This window comes from Chlorocebus sabaeus, chromosome 13, assembly GCF_047675955.1.
Source record: "Chlorocebus sabaeus isolate Y175 chromosome 13, mChlSab1.0.hap1, whole genome shotgun sequence".
NCBI lineage: Eukaryota > Metazoa > Chordata > Mammalia > Primates > Cercopithecidae > Chlorocebus > Chlorocebus sabaeus.
In genome coordinates this window covers 85883180-85908264 of record NC_132916.1, presented here as the reverse complement: position 1 = coordinate 85908264, position 25085 = coordinate 85883180, and the positions used below count along the sequence as shown (strand labels likewise).

Below are 25085 nucleotides of genomic sequence, written 5' to 3'. Positions count from 1 at the left end.
TATCTGCTCCCTTGCCTTTCATGTTACGAACCCCACAATAAAATGCTGGTGTTTACTGAGCTGGGCGTGGTGTCTTACGCCTGTAATCCCAGCACTTGGGGAGGCCGACGCGGGTGGATTGCCTGAGCACAGGAGTTCAAGACCAACCTGGGCAACATGGTGAAACCCTGTCTCTACCAAAATACAAAAAATTAGCCGGGTGTGGCAGCGTGCGCCTGTAGTCCCAGCTGTAGGCTGACACAGGAGAATTGCTTGGACCCGGGAGGCAGAGGGCGGAGGTTGCAGCGAGCCGAGATCACACTGTTGCACTCCATCCTGGGTGACAAAGTGAGACTCTGTTTCAAAAAAAAAAAAACTATAGTGTTTACTGTAACAGTTCTATGGATCTTAAAGAAATTAAGAAGAAAAATTAGTCTTTTGTGATTACTCATTTATTTATCATCTCCAGTCCTAGCATTCTTTGGCATCCTTCTAGTAGCAGTTTCTCCCCACTCTCTATTTGCTTCTGGACTCTAGATATACATTATGTGAGAACTTTTGATATTATCATGTAGGTCACTAAGACTCAGTTCTTTTTTAAGAAAGTCTCTCTCATCTACAGATTGGGTAATTTCTGTTGATCTGTCTTCAAGTTCAGTGGTTCTCCTGTCGAGCACATCCAGTAATTTTTTATATTACATATTGTAATCTTCAGTTTTAGGTTTTTGCTTTGGTTCTTTTTCATTGTTTCTGAGATTTTCTGTGTAGTAAGTTTGTGCTTGTCTGTGTGGTTTTTTTGGAGACAAATTCTTCCTCTGTCAGCCAGGCTGGAGTGTAGTCGCATGAACATGGCTCACTGCAGCCTTGACCTCCTAGGTTCAAGTCATCCTCCTGCCCCAGTCTCCTGAGTAGCCAGGACTACAGGCATCTGCCACCATGCTCAAGCTAATTTTCATTTAATTTTTTTGTAGTGACAGAGTCTCACCATGTTACCTAGGCTGGTCTCAAACTCATGGGCTCAAGCAATCCTGTGGCCTTGGCCTCCCAAAGTGCTGGGAATACAGGTGTGAGTCACTGCACCTGGCCACCATGTAGTAACTTTGGATTGTATAGTCAACATTATAAATGAAATGTGAGACACTGGATGCTGTTAACATTCCTCCGAAGAGTTGTTTTTAATTTTAGCAGATATTTAACTTAGCTGAACTTGCGATTCGGTCCCTTCTGGAATAGCAACTGAAATCTCTGTTTTAGGTTTAGCTGGCTTTTTGGAGTTCTACCCTTTTTTGAGAGTCACCCAGAGATTTGGGCAGAATTTAGGTAATGCTCTTTGTGGGTTTCTGTAATTCCCCTTTCGTGTACTAGTCACTGTTATGACAAATTCTTTTCTCCAGTTCTTCAAGCTACTAAAGGACTGGAGGTTTCTATCTTGAGTTGTCACTGCCCAGTATAGCTACAACTAGGGCCTGTCTTTCTACAAAAAGCAGTAATAAAAGGGGACAGGGAACTTGGGAGGTGCTATTTTCTTTCAGTTGTCACTACCCTTTCAGTTTTTGCCTGCTTTAGGGTGTGCTCTAGCTCTTTAGATAGCTTCGAATGTTTTATTTAGTGTTTACAGTAGTTATCTGCAGGAGGATTGGTTTTGTAGAAACTACTCCACTGTAACTGGTATTGGAACTCTTTCAGTAGAATATATATATGAGACAGGATCTCGCACTGTCACCCAGGCTGGAGTGCAGTGGCAGAGTCATGGCTCTCTGCAGCCTTGACCTTCTGGGCTCAAGCAGTCCACCTCAGCCTCCCATGTGCCACCACACCTGGCTAAATTTTTATTTTTGATATGCTGTGTTGTCCAGGCTGGTCTTGATCTCCTGAGCTTAAGCAATCCGCCTGACTCAGCCTCCCAAAGTGCCGAGTTTACAGGCGTGAGCCACCGTGCCTGGCTTATCTCTTTTTTAAAGCAAAACTATTAAGTCTCTTTCTTTTCCTGGTCCTTCAGTGTAGGAATGGAAAAATCGCAGTGCCTAAAGTCATTTTTAACTAGTCTTTGCCTTTCTTGCAGCTTCTCCTCTTAAGAACAATGATGAAGGCTCATTGGACATATACGCTGGGTTGGACAGTGCTGTTTCTGGTATGTGAATTCCATAAAAATAGTTTCATGTTTTTGGTCAGTTCATTGTGTTTGTTTGTGGTTACCAAATCCTGGTATATCATAGCTCCTAAACAATTTGCCCATTCTTTGTAATTACACTGAGGTAATTCTTTTCTTTCTTTTTCCCCCACGATAACTTCCAGAACCCAATCTTAACCAAAGCTTGATCAGAAAAACAAATTAGCAAACAGGTTTATTCATCTCGGTCTCAGATTTGATTGAGCTTTGTGCAAAAACATTTTCTACTATTGAAGTGCAACTAGTGCTGGTGTCTGTTACTACTCACTTATACTCTTTTTTTTTTTTTTTTGAGACAGTCTCACTCTGTCGCCCAGGATTAAGTGTAGTGGCTTAATCTCGGCTCACTGCAACATCCACCTCCCAGGTTCAAGTGGTTCTCCTGCCTCAGCCGCCCAAGTAGCTGGGACCACAGGCACGTGCCACCACGCCCAGCTAATTTTTTTGTATTTTTAGTAGAGACAAGGTTTCACCATGTTAGCCTGGATAGTCTCGATCTCCTGACCTCGTGATCTGCCTGCCTCGGCCTCTCAAAGTGCTGGGATTACAGGCATAAGTCACCACGCCTGGCTGCACTCATATTCTTGTAGGCTATATGGTATTAGAACATTTGAAAAGTGTAAGTTACTGTAAGTATTTTTAAATGTATCAGTAAGAGTGATATGCTGAGAATCTAATGACCTATTCAAATTAGAAACCTTTTCCATTATCAGATTTCTTAAAGTTTTGAACAGTTATGATCTTCATACCTAATTTGGTTGACAACAACCATTTACGTAAATTGGTAGTCCATCTGTAAAATCAGTATAAATTTGGAATGTAGGAGAAGTGAAATGTAGGATGAAGTATAGGAGATGGAGAAATGTATAATCTTTGAAGTAGACAAAATATCAAAAAGTGTAACAAGGCTGGGCACGGTGGCTCACGCCTGTAATCCCAGCACTTTGCAAGACTGAGGCAGGCGGATCACCTGAGGTCAGGAGTTCGAGACCAGCCTGGCCAACATGGTGAAACCTCGTTTCTACTAAAAATACAAAAAAAAAATTAGCTGGGCGTGGTGGCATGTGCCTATAGTCCCAGCTACTCACGGAGGCTGAGGGAGAAGAATCGCTTGAACCCAGGAGGCGGAGGTTGCATTGAGCCAAGATCGTGTGACTGCATTCCAGCCTGGACGACAGAGGGAGACTCCATCTCAAAAAAAAAAGAAGGAGTAACAAATATTTTCACTTTGAGAGGCCAAGGCAGGTAGATTTCTTGAGGTCAAGAGTTCGAGACCAGCCTGGCCAACATGGTGAAACACCATGTCACCATCTCTACTAAAAATGCAAAAATTAGTGGGGCGTGGGAGTGTGCACCTGTAATCCCAGCTACTTGGGAGGCTGAGGCATGAAAATGGCTTGAACCTGGGAGGGTGATGCTACAGTGAGCCAAGATTTGCACCACTGCCACTGCACTCTAGCGTGGGTGACAGAGTGAGACTCAAAAAACAAAACAAAAAAGTATAACAAGTAATTTAATGGAAGGTTTTTTTGTTTGTTTGTTTGTTTGTTTTTAGACAGTGCTTCCAAATCCTGTGTACCATCAAGAAATTGTTTGGACTTATACGAAGAGATCCTGACTGAAGAAGGAACTGCAAAGGAGGCAACATATAATGATGTATGGGTTGCTACAATTATTAAGGACAGTTATTTACTGTTTTGTAGCTTCTGAAGAGCAGTCAACAGCTTAGTTTTGAACAATATTTTGTTTAGGAACTTAGCTCTTAGATTAATAAATATTTAAGTCAGTTTTTGTCTTCAGACCTGCTTTTTAAAGGAATGTTTTCTGAATACTTGTCTAAATTTAGTTACAATTTTGTTTGACCCAATTTAAGCATCTGAGTATAAAACCTTAACAGGCAGTGTTATAACATTTTTTCTTTTCATAATATGTACAAAGTTAAATTATATGTTGCATAAAATGTCCTGAGACTTCTGTTTCTTTCTACTATATTTGAATTTTAAGGTTTGGATGTTGAATGTGAAACTAAACAAAATAGATTATTTGTAGGCTTAACTTTAAAACTGGTAATTTTTCTGGTAGAAGTAGACCTCATCTGCCTTCTTAGTGAATTGATTTGCAAATTTTAAAATATTTTGAAATGCCAATTAAACTAAGAAAATAATTTTGAATGATACTTAATCCTTTTATATTTTATAGTTGCAAGTAGAATATGGAAAATGTCAACTGCAAATGAAAGAGCTGATGAAAAAGTTTAAAGAAATACAGACACAGGTAGGGTATAAATGAAAACATAAAAAACAAATTACCAGGCACAGTGACTCACACCAGTAATTTCAGCACTTTGAGAGGCAGAAGTGGGAGGATTGTTTGAGCACAGTCTTGGCAAGGTAGCGAAACCTCATCTCTACAAAAAAATAAAACAATTAGCTGTGTATGGCCCCCCTAGCTACTTAGGAGGCTGAGGAGGGAGGACCCTTGAACTCAGGAGTTTGAAGTTACAGTGAGCTGTGATTGTGCCACTGCACTCCAGCCTGGGTGACAGAGGAAGACACTAGCACTTAAAAAAAAAAAAAGTTGTTATAAATAGAAATTAAAATGTTAAAGTGTTGACAGTTTATAAAAAAAGCTTTCTTTTAGTATTAAATGAAATAGCAAATATGGCAAGAATGCGTTATTTCCTGGGTTGATGAAATTGAATGAAATAGCAAATATGGCAAATATGCATTATTTCCCGAGTTGATGAAACTGATAAAACGGCTTGATTTGTTAAATGACATTGATATAAAGGGTCTGTTAGACTTAGGTCAATTAATAGTTAATTAATAGAAAATTTGTGGAGATGATGACAACTGGTTTAAAACAATGGTTTTGAGGAACAAAGATATGGGTCTAAAATGGCTCTTGGGGGACACTGATGATGCCATCACAGCTTTTGCCAGAATGACCCATTTTGTGACTGCGCTGCAAAAATCAGGAATGTCATGTCCTGTTCTAGTTTTTACTTTTTAGTAAAATTGTTTCTCTTCCTTCTCTTTCCCCTGAAAGAACCAGTGAACTATCAATTCTTTCTTAGTTTATCTTAGGGACTAATACATCTTTTTTTTTTTTTTTTTTTTTGACGAAGCCTTGCTCTGTTGCCACGCTGGAGTGCAGTGGCACAATCTCGGCTCACTGCCATCTCCAGCTCACTGCAACCTCCGCCTCCCACGCTCAAGCGGTTCCCCTGCCTCAGCCTCCCAAGTAGCTGGGATTACAGGCACCCGCCATGACATCTGTCTAATGTTTATATTTTTAGTAGAGACAGGGTTTCAGCATGTTGGCCAGGCTGGTCTTGAACTCCTGACCTTAGGTGATTCACCCGCCTCGGCCTCCCGAAGTCCTGGGATTACAGGCATGAGCCACCGCACCCAGACCGGACTAATACATCTTTGTAAGTTTAACCAAAGCTGTTGAATATAACCTAATTCTTATCATTTTTATTTTCAATTTTCAAGATCATGGCCAGGCAGAACTTACTTTTTCTACTGTTCATTGGTTTTTCATTTCAATCTCTGTTTTAAGTAGTTTCACTTTAAGTGGGACTATTTCTGGTGCCAGTTATCTTCTCATAGTCTCAGCTTTCCCACCTGTATAAGGGGGATAATAGTACTCCTCATATGGCTTATAAATGTGTGATGCCTGCATGTAGTTAACATTCGATAATTATCAGCTAATATATGTAGTAGTATTAGTAACCCTGTAGGTATGTACTTTATTAATATATTTTGTGGTGTTTTAGAATTTCAGCTTAATAAATGAAAACCAGTCTCTTAAGAAGAATATTTCAGCACTTATCAAAACTGCCAGGGTGGAAATAAACCGCAAGGATGAAGAAATAAGTAATCTTCACCAAAGGTATTACTGAGCGGTGTAGTTGTTATAAATTACGTGGGTATCGATATGTGGAATATTTTTAACTTTGAGAGGAAAGATGAAAATAATGGTTTTTGTTTTCTGTTTGTTTTTTTTTTTTTCAGAGACAGGGTCTCATTTTGTCACCCAGGCTGAAATGCAGTGGTGTAATTATAAGTCAGTGCAACCTCCACCTCCTGAGCTCACGGGATCCTCCTTCCTCAGCCTTCCAAGTAGCTGAGACAACAGGTGTACAACACCATGTCTGCCTGATTTTTTTTATTTTTTATTTTTGGTGGAGACAGGGTCTCACTATGTAGCCCACACTGGTCTTGAACTCCTGGCCTCAAGTGATCCTACTGCCTCTGCCTCCCAAAGTGTTAGGATTATAAGGGTGAGCCATCATGCCTGGCCCGTATGTGATTATTAATAGAACATTGTGGCCAGGCTCAGTGGCTTGTACCTGTAATCCCAGCACTTTGGGAGGCTGAGGGGGACAGGTCACTGGAGCTCAAGAGTTGTAGACCAGCCTGGCCAACAGGGTGAAACCCTGTCTCTACTAAAAATACAAATATTTGGCTGGGCGCAGTGGCTCATGCCTGTAATCCTAGCATTTTGGGAGGCCAAGGTGGGCAGATCATCTGAGGTCAGGAGATCAAGACCAGCCTGACCAACATGGTGAAACCCCATCTCTATTAAAAGAAAAGAAAAATACAAAATTCGCTGGACATGGTGGTGCATACCCAGAATCACAGCTACTCGGGAGGCTGAGGCAGGAGAATCTCTTGAACCCAGGAGGCAGAGGTTGCCGAGATTGTGCCATTGCACTCCAGCCTGGGCAACGAGAGTGAAACTCCATCTCAAAAAAAAAAAAAAAATTAGCCAGGCGTGGTGGTGGATACCTATAATTCTACCTACTTGGGAGGCTGAGGCAGGAGAATCACTTGAAGCTGGGAGGCAGAGGTTGCAGTGAGCTGAGGTCATACCACTGCATTCCATCCTTGGTGACAGCCTGACTCTATCTCAAAAGAAAAGGAAGCAAATAAAAATAGAACATTGCTACATATTTCTCTGAATATATTTAGTTTCCTAAAACACTGAGTTCTTGCTCTACTACTGTTTGCCCTGATGAGATGATGGTGTATATGTCGTGGGTTCTTTTAGGTCCCCACTAAATTACTAAAATATCAAGAGGGCATCTGTGCTCATGTACCCTATTAATCAACAGCCTTTATACTATCCCTCAATTGTATATTCTTTCCTTTGTCAAAGGGATTTTCTCCATTCATTTCTCTCTTTTATTGGTTGGAGGCAATATTTTGCTCCAGAGAGAAGTTCATATCTTCATAGCCAAACCTCTGAAAAAGTTGTCTAAACTTGTTTTCATTTTCTTTCTTTCTACTAACTCACTGTTGTTTTTTTTTTTTTTTTGAGATGGAGTCTCACTCTGTCGCCAGGCTGCAGTGCAGTGGCACGATCTTGGCTCACTGCAACCTCCCCGTCCTGGGTTCAAGCAATTCTCCTGCCTCAGCCTCCTGAGTAGCTAGGACTACAGGCACACGCCACCATGCCCAGCTAATTTTTATATTTTTAGTAGAGATGGGGTTTTACCATGTTGGCCAGGATGGTCTTGATCTCTTGACCTCATGATCCGCCCGCCTCAGCCTCCCAAAGTGCTGGGATTACAGGCATGAGCCACTGTGTCCAGCCCTTTTTTTTTTTTTTTTTCCCCCGAGACAGAGCCTCACTCTGTTGCCCAGGCTGGAGTGCGATGGTGCAGTCTCGGCTCACCACAACCTTTGCCTCTCAGGTTCAAGCAGCTCTGCCTCCCGGGTAGCCGGGATTACAGGCACTTGCCACCACACCTGGCTAATTAAAGAGAAATTTTGTTTTATATTTTGAGACAGTCTCGCTCTGTTGCCCAGCTGGAGTGCAGTGGCGTGATCTCAGCTTACTTCAACCTCCACCTCCTGGGTTCAAACATTCTCCTGCGTCAGCCTCCTGAGTAGCTGGGATTACAGGCACCCACCACTACACTGGCTAATTTTTGTATTTTTAGTAGAGACAGGGTTTCACCATGTTGGTCAGACTGGTCTCGAACTCCTGACCTCAGGTGACCCACCTGTCTCAGCCTACCAATGTTCTGGGATTACAGACATGAGCCACTGCACCCAGCCTACACCCAGCTAATATTTTTGTGTTTTTAGTAGACACGGACAGAGTTTCACCATGTTGGTCAGGCTGGTCTTGAACTCCTGACCTCAGGTGATCCACCCACCTTGACCTCCCAAAGTGCTGAGATTTCAGGCATGAGCCACCTGTGCCCAGCATTTTTTTTTTTTTTTAAGGCAGAGTCTTGCTCTGTTGCCCAGTGCAGTGGCGTGATCTCAGCTCATTGCAACCTTTGCCTGCTGGGTTCAAGTGATCCTCCCACTTCAGCCTCCCCAGTAGCTGGGATTACAGGCATGCATCACCTGTAAAAAATTTAAGAAAAAAAACAAAAAACAATGGTTTTTTGTATTTTTAGTAGACGGGGTTTCACGATTTTGTCCAGGCTGGCCTCGAACTCCTGACCTCAAGTGATCTGCCTGCCTTGGCCCTCCAAAGTGCTGGGATTACAGGCATGAGCCACTGCACCCAGCTTCAAGGGTGTTCCTTTTATGGTTAGTGCTTTTCGTGTTTACATTTCCCCAGTGATCTCAAAGGTATCTACCAACAGTTGGTCAGTTGAGTCAGTATCTATATTGGTTTCCTGGGTTAGTGTAACAAAACTACCAGAAATGGATGGCCTAAACAACCAAAGTTTGTCTCACAGTTCCGGAGGCTAGAAGTCCAAAATGAAAGTGTCAGCAAAGTTAGTTTCTTTTGAGGGCTCTGAAGGAAGGATCTGATTCAGGCCTCTGTAGTTGTAGATGGTTGTCTACTTCCTGTGTCTCTTAGGACATCACTTTAACTTGATTACTTCTGTAAAGACCCTTTAAATAAGGTCATATTCTGAAGAACAGTGGGTTAGAACTTCAAATTATGAAATTTGGTCAGGAGAGGAGACACAATCAACTCATAACAGGGTTCATATGAGGTTTACATATTGTTTTAGGTTGTATGTTTTTCTAATCCTCTTATAACAATCGCCCTATATTTCTGATTTTTTTAAGTTTTGGGTTTTTCTACACATTTAATACTGATTAGAAATAGATATATGAAATTTCAAAGAAATTATAGAAGTTCAGGAAGATGAAGTTATTACCAGAAGCTAAAATGGGCCAGGCACGGTGGCTCACACTTGTAATTCCAGTACTTTGGGAAGCAAAGGCAAGAGAATTGCTTGAGTCCGGGAGTTTGAGACCAGCCTGCGCAGCATAGTGAGATCCCATCTCTACGAAAAATTAAAAATTAGCTGGGCGTGGTGGCGTGTGCCTGTAGTCCCAGCTGCTTGGGAGGTTGAAGTGAGAGGATTGCTTGAGCCTAGGATATCAAGGCTGCAGTGAGCCATGATCATGCCGCTGCACTCAGCCTGGGTGAAAGAGGGAGACCCTGTTTCAAAAAAAAAAAGCTAAATTGAGCTATCTGCATTTTATTGCTAGGAAACCTACCAGTTTTTTTAAACACTAATATAAAACCTTAAGACTTAGATTTTTGTTTGTTTTAAACAGTAAATATATACCATTCTCCTAGGAAAGAATTACAACTCTTTATTCCTTTTTACTTTTGCATAGTATATAACGCCTTAAGATGGCCATTGGTGCTTTGGCTTGCTATGGGATTGTATGTGAAACAGAAAAACTAGGATAGAGAATTATGTAGAGTTTTACTTTGATCATCTCTGTTGTTTAGCAAGATTTTACTTTTCCTTGTGTTTCAGTTGAGCCAGAATGAATAAGGCAAGAAAATAATATCACTTGTTCTAAAAGAAGTGAACTTGTGGTTAGCTGGGGAGTTATGCACTGTGGTGAAGTAAGTCTGAGAGCCATTGGCAAGTATTGGGATAGATCCTCAGGTCCTCAAAACTTATTTGAGCAAAGCACATGAAAGAGAATTTCATGTTTTAAAAACAGGCTAATTTAGTTGGAAGCTGGTAATTTCTTTTTCTTCTTTTTTTTAGGGACAGGGTCTCACTTCGTTCTGTCACCCAGGCTGGAGTGCAATAGCACAGTCATGGCTCACTGCAGCCTCAGCCTCCTGGTCTTAAGTGATCCTCCCACCTCAGCCTTCCAAGTAGCTAGGACCACAGGCATGTACCACTATGCCTGACTAATTAAAACAAAAAATATTTTTAGAGACAGGATGTCACTATGTTGCCCAGGTTGATCTTGAACTCCTGGGCTCAAACAAGTGATCCTCCTGCCTTGGCCTCCTAAAATGCTGGTATTACAGGCATGAACCACCACACCTGGCCAAAGCTGGTAATTTCTTTCTCAACCAGGAGGTTGAGGCTGAGACAGAGTCTTGCTCTGTCACCCAGGCTGGAGTACAGTGGCACAGTCTCAGCTCACTACAACCTCCGCCTCCCAGGTTCAAGCAATTCTTCTGCCTCAGCCTCCCAAGTAGCTGGGATTACAGGTGCCTGCCACCACACCTGGCTAATTTTTTTGTATTTTTGGTAGAGACGGGGTTTCACCATGTTGGCCAGGCTGGTCTCGAACTCCTGACCTCAAGTGATCCACCCGCCTCGGCCTCCCAAAGTGCTGGGATTACAGGTATGAGTCACCATGCCTGGCCAAAGCTGGTAATTTCTTAATCATGAATTACTCATGTGAATAAAGTTTGGAATATTGCAAATATAATTTAACTTTGTTTTTTTGTTTTTATTTCTCAATAGATTGTCTGAGTTTCCACATTTTCGAAATAATCATAAAACCGCAAGGACATTTGATACAGTTAAAACAAAAGATCTTAAATCTAGATCTCCACATTTGGATGATTGTTCAAAGACTGATCACAGAGCTAAAAGTGATGTTTCTAAAGACGTACATCATAGCACTTCACTGCCAAATCTGGAAAAGGAAGGAAAATCACATTCTGATAAAAGGAGTACTTCACATTTACCTACATCTGTCGAGAAACACTGCACTAATGGTGTTTGGTCGCGTTCTCATTATCAGGTTGGTGAGGGTAGCTCAAATGAGGATAGTAGAAGAGGAAGAAAAGATATTAGACATAGCCAGTTCAACAGAGGAACTGAAAGAGTACGAAAAGACTTAAGTCCTGGCTGTGGTGATGGTGAACCAAGGATACTGGAGGCTAGTCAAAGGCTACAAGGACATCCTGAGAAATATGGTAAAGGCGAACCAAAGACTGAAAGCAAAAGTTCAAAGTTTAAAAGTAACTCAGATTCTGACTATAAAGGTGAACGCATTAACTCTTCTTGGGAGAAAGAGACCCCTGGAGAAAGGTCACACAGTCGAGTAGACTCTCAAAGTGACAAAAAACTAGAAAGACAAAGTGAAAGATCACAAAATATAAATAGGAAAGAAGTTAAATCACAAGACAAAGAAGAAAAAAAAGTTGATCAAAAACCTAAGTCAGTAGTAAAGGACCAAGATCACTGGAGAAGATCTGAACGAGCATCACTTCCTCATTCCAAGAACGAAATAACAACATTTTCTCATAATTCAAGTAAATACCATGTAGAAGAGAGAAGAGGATGGGAAGACTGTAAAAGAGACAGGAGTGTAAACAGTCATAGTTTTCAAGATGGAAGATGTCCATCTTTTCTTTCAAACAGTAGAACTCACAAAAACATTGACTCTAAGGAAGTTGATGCTATGCACCAGTGGGAAAATACACCTTTAAAAGCAGAAAGACATAGAACCGAAGATAAGAGGAAAAGAGAACGAGAAAGCAAAGAAGATAATAAGCATATTAGAAATGAAAAAAGAGTACCTACAGAACATTTTCAGAAGGCTAATAAGGAAACTAAGAAAACCACTTCTGATGTAAAGAAACAGAATGAGCCAAAGACTGATAAGGGAGAAGTCCCTGATAATGGAGTTTCTGAAGGAGCAGATAATAAAGAGCTTGCAATGAAAGCTGAGAATGGTCCAAATGAAACAAAAAACAAAGACCTAAAATTGAGTTTTATGGAAAAATTGAACTTAACTCTTTCTCCTGCTAAAAAGCAACCTGTTTCTCAGGATAATCAGCATAAAACAACTGATGTTCCCAAGTCCAGTGGTGTATGTGATTCAGAGTCTTCAGTGCAAGCTAAAACAGTGGCATATGTTTCCTCCGTCAGTGAACATATCTTGGGGGAGGCCTCTGTCAGTGAACATACCATGGGGGAAACGAAGTCATCATTATTGGAACCAAAGGTTGGTCTTTTAGCAGTGACTGAACCCAGGATTGGTATCTCAGAAACCAAAATGGAAGAAGAAAATAGTTTGTTAGTTAGATCTGTTGACAATACTATGCATTGTGAAGTGCCCATTTGTGGTACAGAGACTTCCTTCCCATCTCCTATGGAAATACAAAAGACAGAATCCTTATTTCCATCAACAGGAATGAAACAAACCATTAATAATGGAAGGGCAGCAGCTCCTGTGGTAATGGATGTGTTACAAACAGATGTGTCTCAAAACTTTGGATTGGAATTGGATACCAAAAGAAATGATAATTCAGATTCTTGTGGTATTTCTGAAGGTATGGAAATGAAGGTAGCACTTTCAACAACAGTGGGTGAAACCACTGAAAGCATTTTGCAGCCTTCAATTGAGGAAGCTGATATTTTGCCAATAATGCTTTCAGAAGATAATAACCCAAAATTTGAGCCTTCTGTTGTAGTTACACCACTTGTTGAGAGTAAGTCATGTCATTTGGAGCCTTGCTTACCTAAAGATACTCTAGATTCTTCACTTCAGCAGACTGAGTTAGTGGACCACAGAATGGCAACTGGTGAAACAAACTCAGTATATCATGATGATGATAACTCGGTTTTGAGCATTGACCTTAATCACCTGAGACCTATTCCAGAAGCCATCAGTCCTCTGAATAGTCCAGTGAGACCTGTAGCAAAAGTTCTTAGAAATGAAAGCCCACCTCAAGTTCCAGTGTATAATAACAGTCAGAAAGGTAATAGTTTATATTCTATAACTTTGCTTTTTTTGAGAATGTAAAATACATAAGATAAATTGGTGATATTCTTTTTTGATAAAAAGTAGGCCGGGCACATTGGCTCACGCCTGTAATCCCAGCACTTTGGGAGGCTGAGGCAGGCGGATCACGAGGTCAGGAGATCAAGACTATCCTGGCTCACACAGTGAAACCCCGTCTCTACTAAAAATACAAAAAAATTAGCTGGGTCTGGTAGCAAGCGCCTGTAATCCCAGCTACTGAGGAGGCTGAGGAAGGAGAATGGCGTGAACCCAGGAGGTGGAGCTTGCAGTGAGCAGAGATTGCGCCACTGTACTCCAGCCTGGGTGACAGAGCAAGACTCTATCAAAAAAAAAAAAAGCAGCATGTTACTCAGCCCCTGTTATCTAGAAGTGCACATGGAAGGTTTTTTTTGTGTGTTTTTTTTTTAGATGAAGTCTCACTCTGAGGCTGGAGTGCAGTGGTGTGATCTTGTTGATCACTGCAACTTCCGCCTCCTGAGTTCAAGCAATTCTCCTGCCTCAGCCTCCCAAGTAGCTGGAACTACAGGCACGTGCCACCACTCCCAGCTAATTTTTGTATGTTTTTTTTAGTAGAGACAGGGTTTGACCATATTGGCCAGGCTGGTCTCGAACTCCTGACCTTGTGATCTGCCCATCTTGGCCTCCCAAAGTGCTGGGATTACAGGCGTGAGCCCCTGCACCCAGCCAGAGTTGTTTTTTTGTTTCTTTTTTTTTTTTTCTGAGACAGAGTCTCACTGTGTCGCCAGGCTGGAGTGCAGTGGCGTGATCTCGGCTCACTGCAACTTCTGCCTCCCAGCCCAAGTGATTCTCCTGCCTCAGCCTCCCAAGTACCTGGGATTACAAGCACCCGCCACCATGCCCAGCCCTGAGCACTTTTTAAGACCAATAAAAACCAATGATACAGGCCGGGCGTAGTGGCTCACACATGTAATCCTAGCAGTTTGGGAGGCTGAGGCAGGTGGATCGTGAGGTCAGGAGTTCGAGACCAGCCTGGCCAACATGGTGAAACCCTGTCTCTACTAAAAATACAAAAATTAGCTGGGCATGGGGGCAGGCGCCTGTCGTCCCAGCTACTCGGGAGGCTGAGGCAGGAGAATTGGCTTGAACCCGGGAGGTAGAGGTTACAGTGAGCCAAGATTGTACCAGTGCATTTCAGCCTGGGTGACACAGCAAGACTTCTCAAAAAAAAAAATCAATGATGCAAGTATTAGGCATTAACATTCTGCTTCAAAAAGAACTAGTAAAATAGTGAATTGCCTCAGTACTTTTTTGTTACATGTAATTTTTAATATGGACATGTCAGATGACTAAACTTTAATATACTTTTATCTTCTATAAATATATTTAATATATTTTTCTCTTCTACAGATGTGTTTTTACCAAATTCAGCTCATTCTACCTCTAAGAGTCAGTCTGATCTCAATAAGGAAAATCAAAAGCCAATTTACAAATCTGACAAATGTACAGAAGCAGACACACGTAAGAATTCACCATTAGATGAATTAGAAGAAGGGGAAATTAGAAGTGATAGTGAAACATCTAAACCACAAGAAAGTTTTGAAAAAAATTCCAAGCCTAGAGCGTCGGCTGATGTGCGGAAGTCAAAGACTATCCCACGACATGGGAAAAGTACTGTGGGTTTGGATAAAGACAGTAGGAAAACACATGTAAGAATCCATCAGACCAATAACAAATGGAATAAAAGACCTGATAAATCTAGCAGATCTTCAAAAACGGAGAAGAAAGATAAAGTGATGAGCACTTCCAGCTTGGAAAAAATAGTTCCAATTATTGCTGTACCCTCTTCTGAACAAGAGATCATGCACATGTTACGAATGATAAGAAAACATGTAAGGAAAAATTATATGAAATTCAAGGCAAAATTTTCATTAATACAATTTCATAGAATTATTGAGTCAGCAATTTTGAGTTTTACATCTCTAATTAAACATCTCAACTTACACAAAATCTCCAAGTCAGTGACTACCTTACAGAAGAATCTCTGTGATGTTATAGAGTCTAAACTTAAGCAAGTTAAAAAGAATGGCATAGTTGATCGTTTATTTGAACAGCAGCTACCAGATATGAAAAAAAAATTGTGGAAGTTTGTAGATGACCAACTTGATTATTTGTTTGCAAAGCTTAAGAAAATCTTAGTTCAGTTTTGTGATTCCAAAAACTTTGGAAGAGATAGTGATGAAGGCAAACCTGAAAAAACAGGTAAACAGAATGCACAGTATTCACATTGTCAGAAAGGGAGTGGGTACAACTCCAACAAAGAATTGCTGAAAGAAAAATTACCAAAATCAGAAGACTTTGTTCATTATAAGTCTTTAGTGGGATGTAAAAAATCTGAGGAAAAATATCAAGACCAAAATAACTCCAGTATTAACACTGTAAAGCATGACATTAAAAAAAATTTTAACACCTGCTTTGATAATACAAAGAACTCTCAATCCGAAGAGCGCTCCTTGGAACTACACTGTTCAAGCACCCCAAAGTCAGAAAAAAATGAAGGAAGCAGTATAGAGGATGCACAGACATCCCAGCATGCAACTTTGAAGCCAGAACGAAGTTTCGAGATTCTTACTGAACAGCAAGCATCTAGCCTTACTTTTAATTTAGTAAGTGATGCACAAATGGGTGAAATATTTAAAAGTTTGTTGCAAGGTTCTGATCTTTTAGACAGTAGTGTTAACTGTACTGAAAAAAGTGAGTGGGAGTTAAAGACTCCGGAGAAGCAGTTGCTAGAGACTCTTAAGTGCGAGTCGATACCAGCTTGTACAACAGAAGAGCTAGTTTCAGGGGTGGCTTCTCCATGTCCTAAAATGATTAGTGATGATAATTGGTCATTATTATCATCTGAGAAAGGTCCGTCTCTGTCTTCAGGGCTTTCATTGCCAGTTCATCCTGATGTGTTGGATGAAAGTTGTATGTTTGAAGTGTCTACTAACCTACCTTTAAGTAAAGATAATGTGTGTAGTGTAGAAAAGAGCAAGCCCTGCGTTTCTTCCATACTTTTTGAAGATCTAGCAGTCTCTTTAACGGTACCATCACCTCTGAAGTCAGATGGTCATCTCAGTTTTTTAAAGCCTGATGTTTCGTCTAGTTCAACACCTGAAGAAGTCATTAGTGCTCATTTTAGTGAAGATGCCTTACTTGAGGAAGAGGATGCATCTGAGCAAGATATTCATTTAGCTCTGGAGTCTGATAATTCAAGCAGTAAATCAAGTTGTTCTTCTTCCTGGACAAGCCGATCTGTTGCTCCAGGCTTTCAGTACCACCCTAATCTACCTATGCATGCCGTCATAATGGAAAAGTCCAATGATCATTTTATTGTGAAAATACGACGTGCAACACCATCTACCTCTTCTAGTCTTAAACAGAGTGTGATGCCTGATGAATCATTGACATCTTTGCCCAGACATGGAAAGGAAGCTGATGAAGGAGCAGATAAAGAATATATTTCATGTCAGAACACAGTTTTTAAATCTGTGGAGGAATTGGAAAATTCCAACAAAAATGTTGATAACAGCAAGTCAACTCATGAAGAACAGAGCTCTATGATACAAACACAGGTTCCTGATATATATGAATTTCTTAAAGATGCTTCAGGTAAGATGGGTCATCATGATGAAGTGGCTGATGAATGTTTCAAATTGCATCAAGTATGGGAAACAAAAGTGCCTGAAAGCATTGAAGAGTTGCCTTCAATGGAAGAAATCTCACACTCTGTCGGGGATCATCTTCCAAACACATACATAGATCTAACGAAGGATCCAGTCACTGAAACCAAAAACTTGGGGGAATTCATAGAAGTAACAGTTTTAAATATTGATCAGTTGGGATGTTCTGGAGGCAATTTAAATCAAAGTGCTCAAATATTAGGCAATTCTTTGCAGGCTGATACTGTAGGTGCTTTTATTGATTTGACACAAGATGCTTCAAGTGAGACTAAAAGTGAAGGTAATCATCCTGCATTAGCTGTTGAAGACTTGGGATGTGGGGTGATACGGGTAGATGAAGATAATTGTAAGGAAGAAAAGGAACAAATGGCAAACAGGCCTTTGGAGTGCATTGTTGAGGAAACCTATATTGACTTGACCACAGAATCTCCCAGTTCATGTGAAGTGAAAAAGGATGAATTAAAATCAGAGCTAGGATCAAATTGTGTTAACTTGGAGTTGCCTGGGACTTTGCATAATGCTCACAAAAAGAGAAGAAACCTTTCTGATCTAAATCATTCTCATAAAAAACAAAGAAAGGAAACAGACTTAACCAATAAGGAAAAGACCAAGAAACCTACCCAAGATTCTTGTGAGAATACTGAAGCTCACCGAAAGAAAGCCAGTAAGAAGAGGGCCCCTCCTGTGAATAAAGATCCCTCATCATTAAAGGCAACCCCAGGGATTAAGGATTCATCAGCAGCACTTGCCACTTCTACGAGCCTTTCAGCAAAGAATGTTATTAAAAAGAAGGGAGAAATTATCATTTTATGGACAAGGTAAGAATATTGTGAGGCATTTAAATCACCAGGAAATTTTGAGCTCAGAAATCTAATCTGTCTGGCTGGGCACAGTGGCTCATGCCTGTAATCCCAATACTTTGGGACGCTAAGGCAGGTGGATCACTTGAGCCCAGGAGTTTGGGACCAGCTTGAGCAATAAGGCAAATTTATGTCTCTATAAAAAATACAAAAATTAGGGCCGGGCGCAGTGGCTCACGCTTGTAATCCCAGCACTTTGGGAGGCCGAGGCGGGCGGATCACGAGGTCAGGAGATCGAGACCATCCTGGCTAACATGGTGAAACCCCGTCTCTACTAAAAATACAAAAATGTAGCCAGGCGTGGTGGCACGTGCCTGTAGTCCCAGCTACTCAGGAGGCTGAGGCAGGAGAACGGCAGGAACCTGGGAGGCGGAGCTTGCAGTGAGCCGAGATAGCGCCACTGCATTCTAGCCTGGGCAACAGAGCAAGACTCCGTCTCAAAAAAAAAAGAAATACAAAAATTAGCCAGGTGGTGTGGTGCAGGCCTGTGGTCCCAGCTACTTGGGAGGCTGAGGCAGGAGGATCACTTGAGCCTGGGAGCTGGGAGGCGAAGATTGTACTCCAGCCTGGGTGACAGAGCAAAACCCTGTCAAAAAAAAAAAGAAAACCTAAAGATACCTAATCTGTCATGTCTTTATAACTTTATCCTAAAATAAAGAAAATGATGACTTCAAAAGTGACCAAATTTAGTTGAAGATACATTCTAGAGTACAGTCCTGCTGTACTGTTGTACATTCTAGAACAGTGGCTCTTAACCAGAGGTGTGCAGTAGCACCATGGATGGATAGAAGTTTTCACTTTGAAAAGCTCTAGTGTGAAGTTAAAAAGAAAAAAGTGAAGTGAAAAAGTGTGTTTTAACTTCACTTTTTAAATTAAAAACAATTACTTCATTTGGAAGGAACTGGTGTAAGCACATCTTAGAGGGAATGACGAGTGATGAAACAGCCAAAAATGGGAGTGTTGGTACAGGTTGGTGCAAAACCACAATTACTTTTGCAGCAACCTAATAATTTGATTTTTCTTCCAAATTAGAAATTTACAGTTTTGTAAACCATTTGTACTTTTGAGGGTTTTTGTTTGTTTTGAGACAAAGAGTTTTGCTCTTGTTGCCCAGGCTGGAGTGCAGTGGTACCATCTTGGCTCACTGCAACCTCTGCCTCCTGAGTAGCTGGAATTACAGGGGCATGCCACCACGCCCAGCTAATTTTGTATTTTTAGTAGAGACGGGGTTTCTCCATGTTGGTCAGGCTGGTCTCGAACTCCTGACCTCAGGTGATCCGCCCACTTCCTGAAGTGCTGGATTACAGGCATGAGCCACCATGCCCGTACACTTATGAATTTTATATGAACCGTTTAAGGAAATCAAGATGCCATTCAGATGTAAAAGTAACCACAGTTATGAATCATTGGACTAGAGGTAGATATACTTGACTAGAATGCTTAATGAGAGAAGCTTAATTTTGTGAAAACTGGTGATCAGTTTTGTTAATTCCACAGTCCTCAAATCCCCATTTCAGGTAACTTTGCAGATGGCAGTATAAAAATCTCAGCAATTGTATTAATACACATTTGGTCAGAGTGTGTAGTAAAAGCAGAGGTCTGGGAATTAGGAGATGTGGATTCTATTTTAGTTCTGGTTCTTCTGCTTAGTATGTCTGTGACCATCTTTGGGCCCTAAGGTTTTTAGTGTATACATTAAAGTTAAAATTAAAAAGAAATACTTTAATTTTGTTATTAGGAAAATAAATCAGTACATTTGTTATAGAATACATATGAACTCATAGAGCAAAATCATCTAAATCTTATTTCTCAGAGATACCCATTGTCCATATTTTGATATATATACTTTTTCCTATGGGTTTAAATTTCCCTGGTTGGTGGACTTTAAGGAAATGGGATTTTTATTACCTTTCTACTACAGTGTACTAAGACTAAATACCATTTTTTTCTTCCTCAGAAATGATGACCGGGAAATTTTATTGGAGTGTCAGAAAAGAGGGCCATCATTTAAAACATTTGCATATTTAGCCACCAAGTTGGATAAAAATCCAAATCAGGTAACTACCCAATTTTTACATCTCTATTGGTTCACAGATGTTACTACTCTAAATACTTAAAATTTAGGATGGGTGTGGTGGCTCCCACCTATAATCCCAGCACAGCCAAGGCGAGAGGATCCCTTGAAGCCAGGAGTTCGAGACCATCCGGGCAACATGGTAAGACCTCTGCCTCTACAGAAAAATTTTTAAAAATTAGTGGGTGCTGTCGTGTGCACCTGTGGTCTCAGCTACTCGGGAGGCTGAGGAGGGAGGATTGCTTGAGCCCAGGAGTTCAAGGCCAACATAGTGAGACCATGTCTCTACAAAAACCAAAAAAATTAGTAGGGCATGGTGACATGCACCTGTAGTCCCAGCTACTCAGGAGGCTGAGGCAAATGGATCGCTTGAGCCCAGGAGGTTGAGGCTGCAGTGAGCTGTGATCATGCCACTGCACAGCAGCCTGAGACAAGAGTGAGACCCTGTTTCAGACAGACAAAGTAAATAAATAAATGTTTAGATTGAATTTTTTTTTAATTAAAGTTAGTTTCACTCAGTTTTTTTGTTTGTTTTTGTTTTTTTTTGAGACAGTCTCACTTTGTTGACCCTGCTGGAATGCAATGGCATGATCTTGACTCACTGCAACCACTACCTCCTGGGTTCAAGTGATTCTTGTGCTTCAGCCACCCGAGTAGCTGGGATTACAGGTGTGTGCCACCACACCCAGCTAATTTTTTGTATTTTTAGTAGATTACTGGAGAGACAGAGTTTTGCTGTGTTGGCCAGGCTGGTCTTGAACTCTGGGCCTCTTGTGATCTGCTAACCTCAGCCTCCTAAAGTGCTGGGATTACTGGTGTGAAAAAAATGTTTTAAGAGATGGAGTCTCATGCTGCCCAGGCTAGATTTGAACTCCTGAGCTGGCTTAGATTTACTTTTTGAGTGTTAGAATATGTAGATATTTATTAGCCAGCCTCTTTAAAAGTATGACTCAGTGTAGGATTGTGAAAAACTTGGTAACTGTGGAAGAAGTATGACTGGGACAATCCTGATTGTTTTGTAAACTGATGTTTGCTTAAGAAATATTAATGCTTGTAATCCCAGCACTTTGGTAGGCCGAGCTGGGAGGATTGCTTGGGCCCAGGTTACAGTGAGCTATGCTCTTCACACTGTACACTCCAGCCTGGGTGACAGAGCTAGACTCTGTCTCTTAAAAAAAAAAAAAAAAAAAAAAAAGACCAGGTGTGGTGGCTCACACCTATAATCCCAGCACTTTGGGAGGCTGAGGCAGGTGGACCACCTGAGGTCACAAGTTCAAGACCAGCCTGACCAACACGGAGAAACCCCATCTCTACTAAAAATACAAAAAAGTTAGCTGGGCATGGTGGCGTATGCCTGTAATCCCAGCTCCTCGGGAGGCTAAGGCAGGAGAATCACTTGAACCTGGGAGGCGGAGGTTGCAGTGAGCTGAGATTGCGCCATTGTCCAACCTGGGCAACAAGAGTGAAACTCCATCTCAAAAAAAAAAAAAAAAAGTTCAATATTGAAAAATTAACTAATAATCACCTTTAGTATGAAGATATTTTTCTTTTTTTTCCTCTCTTTTTTTTTCTTTTTTGAAATGGAGTTTCGCTCTTGTTGCCCAGGCTGGAGTGCAATGGCGTGATCTTGGCTCACTACCACCTCTGCCTCCTGGGTTCAAGCGATTCTTCTGCCTCAGTCTCCCGAGTAACTGGGATTACAGGCATGCACCACCACGCCTGGCTAATTTTGTATTTTTAGTAGAGACAGGGTTTCTCCTTGTTGGTCAGGCTGGTGTCAAACTCCTGACCTCAGATGATCCGCCTGCCTTGGCCTCCCAAAGTGCTGGGATTACAGGCATGAGCCACCACACCCGGCCACGAAGATATTTTTCTAAACATTACTTTACCTCTTTGTTATTGAAGGTGACTTTCTCTGTCTTTAGCTGTCTTATGAAAGTATTCTTCAATGATAAGAAAAGATTACGAGGTATTTATAATTAACACTCATTTTTAAATTTTCAGGTCTCAGAAAGATTCCAGCAGCTAATGAAGCTCTTTGAAAAGTCAAAATGCAGGTAGTTAATGGTTACACTACAGGAGACTACTAAAATAAATGTTTGACACTGTAGTTGTGCAGTTAATGGCCTGTTAGTCATTGAAGATATGAATAGTGGGTGAGAGACATCCAGTTGAGTTCCTGCTTCAGTCACAGGTTGGAGGATGGTTGCTCGAGCAGGCATCTAAGGTGACCTCATCCACAGGGACGTGCTCAGAGTGAAGCCTGCTGCAGTTCAGATCAGCATGGCATCTGTCCTCAACCTTCTGATTGCTGATGAGCCTAAGGTGGGGGGAAATCCATTTGATTAATAATAAAGTTTTTATAGATAAATATAAAATCAAACGTTCTTGAATAGCAGTATGTGGTTCATAAACAGTGAAGTCTGTGTAGTGATGGTAATTTAATATTTCTCACATTTTTAATTAGTGCTAATTAAAGTACAAAACATAAAGTCTATCATCATCTAAATTGATGACATGATTTACCATATTAAATTGTTAATGTTCACAGACATGTTTCCTCAGTTTTTGTTTTTGTACTTGTCGTACAAGTCATTCTTGTACAATACAGGTTTATTAGAGCAATAATATTTAAATTAGCAGCAGAAGGCTGGGCGTGGTGGTAGCCTTCTATAGTCCCAGCTACTCGAGAGGCTGAGGCAAGAGGATTGCTTGAGCCTAGAAATCTGAGGCTAGGATACTAGGATTGTGCCTGTGAATAACCAATACACTCCAACCTGGGCAATATAGTGAGATCCAGTCTCTAAAACCTAAGGAAGTAAATAAATTACCAGCAGGTTTTTTCTCTAAGATCTCAGCCAATTGCTTAAATATTTTAGATTTTTATGTAAGCAAAATTTTAAAGATATTTAATGTATCACAATATTTTTAATTGATTTGCTGTCCTAATTATTTGAATGCAAAACATGCAATTTTAAATGAAGTTTGAATTAAATCTGAATAGAAACTATATTTGGACATACAGAGCCAGGCGCAGTGGCATGCCTGTAATCCCAGCACTTTGGGAGGCCGAGGTGGGCGGATCACTTGAGGCCAGGAGTTCTATACCAGCCTGGCCAACATGGTAAAACCCCATCTCTACAAAAAATACAAAAATTAGCTAGGCATGGTGGCACCTTTCTGTAATCCCAGCTACTTGGGAGACTGAGGCATGAGAATCGCTTGAACCTGGGAGGCGGAGGTTGCGGTGAGCCAAGATTGCACCACTACACTCCAGCCTGAAAGACAGAGTGAGACTCTGCCTTCACAGAAAGAAAAGAAAAAAAAAAAAACCAAAAAACTAGATTTGGACATGGAGCGCAGTGCTAGTGAGATCTTCAAAATTGTGTAGTAGTTTACTCTGATGTTAAATTTCTTTTTTGTTTGTTTGTTTTGAGACAGTCTCACTCTGTTGCCCAGGCTGGAGTGCAGTGGCATGATCGCAGCTCACTGCAACCTCTGCCTCTCGGGGTCAAGTGATTATAATGTTAAATTTCTCTTTGTATAATTCAGAATGTGGCCAGGTGCAGTGGCTCATGCCTGTAATCTGAGCACTTTGGGAGGCTAAGGTGGGTAGATCACCTGAGTTCAGGAGTTCGAGACTAGCCCGGCCAACATGACGATATTTCCTCTCTACCAAAATTACAAAAATTAGCTGGGCATGGTGGAACATGCCTGTAATCCCACCTACTGGGAGCCTGAGGCAGGAGAATCACTTGAACAAAACACGCACACAACAGAATGTAAGCTTAAATAATGGGGAATTTGGAGAAGAAGCTTATTCTAAAGAACTTTTTTTTAAAAAAGCTTATTCTAAAGAACTGGGCAAAAGTGGCTTGATTATCTTTTAGATTAACTGTACTTTTTAAGATTTTTGCTGCCTTTAAGAAATTAAATCAAGTTTCTTTTTTTTTTACCTTAATGTTATGATTCTCTTGTGAAGAGAATGTAAATTATTTTAAATAGAGATGGGGTTTCGCTGTGTTGCCCAGGCTGGTCTCGAACTCCTGGACTCAAGCGATCCATCTGCTTTGGCCTCCCAAAGTGCTGGGATTACAGGCTTAAGCTACTGCATCTGGCCAAAAATCTTAAACCATTTAATGAATTTGATATTTGAGATTTTCTTTGCTTGCAGGATAGCACATATTGTGTGTTATTTCATTGGTAGCTTACCTCTTAACTGATTTTTTTCCCCACAAGTACTATAGTCTTATTAAATTTTTATCAATATCAAAGTATAATGATAGTTACCAAACTGATTGCAAAACCTAGTTTTTTTTTTTAATTTTGAGACCAATTGGAAGATGAGAAAGCTAGTTTATTAAACACCAATATTGTCTAAATGGAGCTCATTTAAGGTAACATATTATGACATAGTCCTATCAGAAAAATAGAATAATAACTTTAGCATTTTCTTACATTACAGATAAGTTGCTGAATTCCTGGGACTCTTAATTGATATTGCATACTACACAGAAGCTTCAAATTCCTCATGTTTTAAATGAGCACTAGAGGGAGGTTTATCACCTTTTTGATTACCAGATGATAATCTACATTTGTTATTACTCAGTGACTCTAATTTCACATCAGCATGTTCAGCTTGTTCTAGTCATCACTCTGATTTGCTTATCTGTTTTTTGTCAAAATATTTATTTTTAAACATATTAGAACTTATCAAAATGAAAGCAACAGTGATGTATTGAAATCTTAGTTTTGATATTTTAAAGAAATGACTTTGTAGATTAAAAAAATAGTTTTGTAGCATTTTAAACTTAGTGACTATTTAGTTCAAGTGTTCATCCATTTTTTATTTGCTTTTATAATTGCCTCTCCTTGTTTTGGTATATTGTAAAATAATTTAAATAATGTATTTATAAATATGTATAATGATGATGTAAAATACTGTGTGTATATGTATGTATGTGTGTTTCTGTGTATGCACACACATAAAATGGCTTTGCCTAGCCAAGGATTTTTTTTATCTGTATAAAACTTTTTGTATAAAGTTTGCTTTCAATAACAGTTATGTATAATAAAACCATGTAAAGTTTTGTTGTATTTTGATTGGAATGTTTTACTTTTATTGTTTTTAGGTAATAATTTAAAAAATCAAAAAAGTAAAAGTCCCAGGGAACATAGGGAGCAATTTTGAAATGGTTCCTAGTGGGGGTGTGGCTGGCTGAATGACTCTGTGTAGGTTATTTGAGAAAACTGATTGCTGTTGTCTGCCTTCTCACAGCAAGTACCGGAATGGTGAGCCCTATCTCTGCT

The 25085-nt window shown here is 40.4% G+C and overlaps 1 protein-coding gene across 6 annotated transcripts in view; it reads left to right on the top strand.

Annotated features, from left to right (window-relative positions):
* Positions 1-24872, top strand: part of CASP8AP2 (caspase 8 associated protein 2) — a 46771-nt gene extending 21899 nt beyond the window's left edge. For 3 of the 6 annotated variants that reach the window (XR_499812.3, XR_499811.3, XR_499810.3), the window contains 9 exons: positions 2042-2110; positions 3705-3805; positions 4349-4423; positions 5931-6046; positions 10863-13111; positions 14524-17659; positions 19659-19758; positions 21780-22100; positions 24241-24872. Coding sequence is in view for 3 of the 6 variants with exons in the window: in XM_008006621.3 (XP_008004812.3) it covers positions 2042-2110; positions 3705-3805; positions 4349-4423; positions 5931-6046; positions 10863-13111; positions 14524-17659; positions 19659-19758; positions 21780-21832; positions 24241-24244 (5903 nt within the window). In the remaining 3 variants the exon portion in view is untranslated. The remainder of the gene's footprint in view (positions 1-2041; positions 2111-3704; positions 3806-4348; positions 4424-5930; positions 6047-10862; positions 13112-14523; positions 17660-19658; positions 19759-21779; positions 22101-24240) is intronic. The other 3 variants (XM_008006621.3, XM_008006619.3, XM_008006620.3) reach the window with 1 other exon arrangement.
* The last annotated feature ends 213 nt before the right edge of the window (positions 24873-25085 follow it).